This window comes from Sturnus vulgaris, chromosome 4, assembly GCF_052056855.1.
Source record: "Sturnus vulgaris isolate bStuVul1 chromosome 4, bStuVul1.hap1, whole genome shotgun sequence".
Lineage (NCBI taxonomy): Eukaryota > Metazoa > Chordata > Aves > Passeriformes > Sturnidae > Sturnus > Sturnus vulgaris.
Genome location: NC_142246.1, coordinates 59,942,871 through 59,948,870, shown reverse-complemented (window position 1 = coordinate 59,948,870; position 6,000 = coordinate 59,942,871). Strand labels below are relative to the sequence as shown.

Below are 6,000 nucleotides of genomic sequence, written 5' to 3'. Positions count from 1 at the left end.
AGAATACAATCCAAATCAGTTAAATAGTACTACTTTGGGAAATTCCCCAAAGGCACTGCAACAGGTCTAATTTCTTCAGTATTGTTACCCCAGAATTAGAAAGTAAAGCTATATATATGAAGATAAAGGAGTATATATGAACCAAATTGCATATAAATTTGGAAGAGTGACAGAGTGACATGATTATCTGTCTCGTGTAATCTTGGGAGGCCAATGCTGTGCAGGAACTGGTGATTTCCAGAGGAAAACCATCAGTGCATTAGGGCTTAGAAAACCTGGTCAGGCTTTCCGTAGCTTTGTGGTTTGAGGGTTTTTTGTGGGGTTTTTTTTGACACACTACCATACTTGCACTCCAATTTAAGTCTTATTATGATTCATGGATCTATTTGTGCCATGGAATTCTAGATAGGTGAAGGGAATATCAACCACAATACAATTTGCATGAATCACAGTGATCAACTCAAATATCTGAACTCTCTGAAGATACACTGTAATGGAATATAGTCAAAACTCACAAAATGCTATTGCAGCTACCAAGTCAGCATCTGAAGACTGTTTTCAGAAATTACCAAAAATTTTGGATTAAAAACATACATAACCTTGCATCAACTTGCAATAAATCAATGCCTCATCCTTGCTTAAACTCAGCAGTGAGAAGGAAAGTGGAGGGAGGGTCTTTTAAGAGCTGTTCTGACTTACTAATTTTTTTTTCCTCGTACTACCCCAAAGTTCTCCATCTGAAAAATAACCTGGGATGTTTTGCAGCAACTTTCCTCTCTACTATCTCAATGCAGCTAGTGCTCTGAGCAGCCACTGACAGACAATGCTCGTGCCATCTCACCCTGCTGATGCCTACATACATGACTTAGGTGAGCCACCTGGGACTGAATTTCCTTGGGTATTGAGGCACTTATGATACCAAGAGGCTCTTAGGCGTATTTTCTGAAATGCCAAGGAGTCCAGCTGCCATTCAGGATGATGTAGGTTATGCCATTTCTGGCACAGGCTCTCTGATTGCCCCTTTGGTGCCTAAATACCTTGGAACATCTGTCATAGATCTTTGGCTTCCCAATTTCCTTCACTTCCGCAGTGGTGGCTATAATGCTTACAACAGCAGACCTCAGAGAATTAAGTGAAAATTGTTGCCAAAGTACTATGTTTAGTAACATGTTAAGCAGAAGAAGGTTTAAAAGATCAATAGCAAAATTAAGGAGAACATCTATCATTATCAAGCTGAACAAAATTTTGGAATAAAGGGGAACAGACTTTAAGAGGGCATTATCAAAACTTCTAGAATCGGGAAAAAAAAAGTGGTTTCCCTTAAAACAGCCTCAGAACATCAACACTACAATCCTTTCTTCAAGAGTACATGTGTTATTGTAAGGTATCAGCCGACAGCACTGAATTCCTGGCACAAAGCAAAACAAAGGATGCTATTCCTGCTTGATGGTCACTACTTCAGTTTGGACATACAAGGACCAGAATTGTAAAGAACTAATGCTTTTCTTCATCCATGGCTTTTCTTTTCTAGTGTCCAATGTGGACAGCTCCAAGTCTCCTCCCCCAGACAGAGCTTCTCATGAAGGAGACTAATTTGAGGAAAAAAGAGATGCAGTAATTCTTTCAGGCCCCATTTCAGCAAGGCACTTAAGCACATGCTGATGTCCATCACTGCTGAGCAAAGGACAAAAGCACACGCTAGTTAAATTTTGGTAAGCATCCTACAGTCTCCATGATATGTTTGATCAAGCTCTGGTGCTTAGCAGAATCAGGGAATAAAGCTGATTATGCAACTCCTGTGTTGTGAGTCCATTCAGCACCTTGTCTGGTGACTGCTTCTCCACCCTGCACTCATGAACCCAAACAGGACTGAATTATGCCATGGGACTAAGAGCACAGATTTGCCTTCAAGAGATGAAACATGGGAGGTCTGCAAGTCTCCTTTATCTGCTATAAATGTATTCTCTGCTATTGCCTATGCCACGTCTCCATAATATCCCTGGCAATGAAATGGGATTGCTCCAAGTTTCTACAGTCTACACTGGTGATATTTTTGCAGTTTTGCCTCGATGAGACTTAGTTTTGTTTAAGTAACACACCCAAATGGTGCACACTGAGGAATGTAAAGTAGATACTAGTTACCTGAATAGTATTAATATGTATCTATGGTGAATTAAATCTGGAGGTGATATATTTAATTATTGCTAAGAAGTCACCCTTGGTGTTATTGCCTACATACCTACAGAGCTTTGCTGTTAACCTTTCAATACTTTTATGATCATTGGCTTTGGAGTGAGAGTTACATCACTCAATAATGACCTGATGTTTCATGGCTTAAGAGAGAATATTGCTAAATATATTTAGCAGTAGTAAATTATTGCTTTTAAAATTACTGCTCTGAGTTTTTCAAACATTAACAACCTAATTTTATTCTCAAAAACAATTTGATAAAAATCTACCAAAAATATAACCAGGGAAAGACCCCCACTTCCTACAGCAATTCTGATACAGCTCTGACTTACCAAGTGTGATTTTATTTTGCATCCTCTTAATTTTTATCTCCCCTCCTCCCCACCCTGGAGAGAAGTTTTTTTCTTTCCTTTCGTCCCTTTGAACAAAATCTGACTTGATACCAATCTTTTTTCCTAACACAGAATGGCAGACTTGTAAGCCACCCAATGGAACAATCCTATTTTGGTAGAGTTTTGAATACAAAAGAATTAGTGAATTTAAAATATCCACTAACATAGTCTAAATAGTTTCTCTCTCTGGCACTTGCAAAAGCATTAGAGTAGGATTTAGCTCATTTCAGTTTAGATGGCATATTTTGGTAAAAGGACAGATGACTTGGATTTTAGTTAATTTCCAACTCAGATAATGATGACCTCGCAGTGGAAAATGTCAATTGCTGTTTCGGCTGGAAAAACATTTGGTTGTTCTGAAATTCTGTGTGGAATTTCGTCACTCTACTAAAAACACTTCCTGATACTTACCACGGGAAATCTTCTGCTTTATTACCTGGAAAATTCAATTTGATTTTCAGTCACTGTTGGGTTCTTCAGAACTTATCCAAAATGCCCAAGACCCCTGGCTGCAGCCCTTCCAGGCCAGCTCACGAGCTGATTGACCTCTGATGACCCTTGGCTGTTAGAATACAGGAAAACTAGACCCATGCACTCTGTGGTTTTTTTCCATGTAACACAGACGCTAAAACTTCCTGGGGAGCCCAATGATTTGTCACGAGGAAATGAACAGCCAAAAGCACCCAGTGAATGCCTGTTCTCTGAGTAGCAGAAGTGCCTGCAAGGGAATGATGAAAAGGGAAAACAACCTCCAAGCTGCAAACACACACTGAGAGGGAGTGGGCTTCAAATATCCTTTCTCTAGCTAACCTAATAACGATCTAGACATAAAATAAAAACAAGTTGGTGCATGTATTTTTGATCATAGCCTGCTCATCCCCCAATGCTGTCATACCCTCTAATTTACAAACATACATGTACTTCAAAATAGCGAGCCTATGACCTAAGATGATAACTCACTTAATATTGACAGAAAAAAACTTGCTTACTGAGACCTTTCTGGGCTTAGACATGCATAAAATCCCTTCATTCTTGTTCCCTGTAGCTTGCAAAGATACATGTGCTTCCTTCTAACCCAGTCTTATCTTGGCATATCTGCTCTAAAAATCAGAACAACAAGTCTTAACATTCACAAACTAGCATTTTTCTATGAAGCTCTGAGGCTTCTTCTTTCAGTAAAACTGGTTATTATTTCAAAATATATATACAACTCTCAGCAGAAATTTGGTGCTACATCTTCAAGTGTCTGAGGGAGCCACAGTTCTATGTGGTTATTTACACTTCCACAAGTCCTCATCCAGTATATGCAACCTCATCAATGAGCAAACAGATAGAATATGTATTCTAAGATCCCAAATGTAGTTAAGCAGTCCGCCTGGAATGGGCCATTTATAGTTGTGGAGTGCACACTAAGTGCCTGTGCAGATGTGCAGGCACACAGCTGCATGCACTGCCAGGATTCTGTTGGCACGTGTGTGTGTGTGTGTGTGTGCTGTTTGTGTGTGAGGAAAAATGCATGGAGACCCCTGCCTGCCTCACTGGGCAGGACAGAGAGTGAAGGCAGACACACACTCGTAGGGTGGAGAGTGGCTACTGCACACCTTGTCATGCCAGTGTGAAAAAGACAGTTGCAGGTTGCTGGTTTTGCAGCCATTCATTTTACATCTTGTGGGGAGGGGGGTAAAAAAAGGATTTGTTTCAGTTCCTTTTTTCCTTTTCCCCCCCAGTAAGCATCACTGGAAGAAGACCAAAGCAGAGCAACTATAAGTTAAATACACACTTGAGCTTAGCTGCATTACATAACTCTGTAGGAGAAGCAGGCTGAAAAGAATTTTTTTGTTTGTTTGTTTGTTTCTTTGTTTCGCTTAAATCTTTGTGTTTTATTTCTCTTTCTTTTCATCTCTTAGCTCCCATAACTGTTTCCCTCCTAGGTTCCATCATCCTCTGAAGAACGCTGGGTTTCGCAGGCAGGCGGCTAGTCACCTGCAACAACCGAGGGGTCCCGCAGAAGCTTCCAGGCTGCTGTCCGTGTCAGACGCCAGGGTTTGATCCGTGGACATGGATGAGATGTCGTTGACAGATGAGGATGGAGGGAGGCTCTCACTGCTGTTCACTGCTGCACCTGTGCTACGAAAACGAACACCGGCGTGATTAAACCCGAAACCCCCGAAGGCGTCACGCGTTAAAAAGCAAAAGGGGCTGACCTGGTGGTACACAGACCATTTTATGCAATAAATTATATATATTGGCAAACCTCAGCAGAAAACGGGCCATACAAACTTCAGACATTGGATAATATTAAATATCTTTGCAGGAAGTTCTGTCCCTCACTAGTCTGCCTTGAAAAGTCGTAGCTTGTACACTGTTTGTCACCCCACTTCATTCTAGCCTGCTTGGAGTTCCAAAACACCCAACAGTCAGAGGCATGCCAGGATCATACAGTGTGTGATCAAAACAAAAACGGGCCCCACCTATTCCTCCATATTCTTCTCATAAAATTCCAGTTTTCTTAGTGGCAGTCTAATAGAGTGGGTGGGATCAAATCACCCCGTGGAAATGCAGAGTGGTTTCTTTCTCTTAGCTAAGGATTAGGTGACTAAGCCCAGGATTTCAGCTGTGACTGTATTTTTGTACCTCCAAGCTTACCTTGCATCTCTAAAATGATAATGGTACCAGATGTTACACAAAAAATCACTTTGACTTTATGAAATGAAGAATGAACCTTCCTGAGATTATCATTAATGCAACTGAAAATTTATCACATGAATATTATCAGAAATTATCTGTCTGATAAATTCAGACAACTGAATGACAAATACAGAGCCATGTAAAGAATGCATTTATTGTGCACCTATGACTGCTCAACTGTTACTGCTCGTTAACCTCAGCTCAAACTAAAGTTCTCAGAGTAGCAAAAACCTGTTTGATTGGTATTTTTTTTTCTACTGAACTTTCAGGCGATGGTTTTTTTGTGCTCTATATACCAAAATTATCACTGTCTTCAGTTTGAGAGAGATACATTAATTTCATTAAATATTCATGACAATAAAATGAATAATTTTGTATGATCTTGCAAAGCTGGAAATTACAGCTAGGCAGGTGATACAGGTCTTTGTTCTGCAGATAGATGCCATTTCATTCTTCAGTCTGAAAAGTGTGCTCAGCCAACTTTCACAGACTTTCATTTCCATCAAAAGGCTGGAAACAAACATCTATCATTCTAGTAAAACTACACAACTCATATATTCCTAATATAGAGATTAAAAGTTATCTCTACAGCCTAGGCAAAATACATGCTGCTATGGGCAAAAGGAAATTATTTTTGTTACTTTTCAGTTTGCAACAAAAGCCTTACTTTGAGAAGATAAGCCATCGTACTACACCTCCAACCACTATTTTATTCTATGTTCCTCAACTT

The 6,000-nt window shown here is 40.0% G+C and overlaps 1 protein-coding gene across 9 annotated transcripts in view; it reads right to left on the bottom strand.

The window, feature by feature from the left end:
• Nucleotides 1–319: 319 nt before the first annotated feature.
• The window catches only part of MAPK10 (mitogen-activated protein kinase 10), a 140,290-nt gene continuing 134,609 nt past the window's right edge, over nucleotides 320–6,000 (bottom strand). For 5 of the 9 annotated variants that reach the window (XM_014880592.2, XM_088164052.1, XM_088164055.1 and 2 more), the window contains one exon: nucleotides 320–4,704. In XM_014880592.2, coding sequence (XP_014736078.2) covers nucleotides 4,562–4,704 — 143 coding nt within the window. In that variant the 3' untranslated portion in view covers nucleotides 320–4,561. Of the gene's footprint in view, nucleotides 4,710–6,000 lie in introns of all 9 variants that reach the window. The other 4 variants (XM_088164058.1, XM_014880596.2, XM_088164059.1 and 1 more) reach the window with 1 other exon arrangement.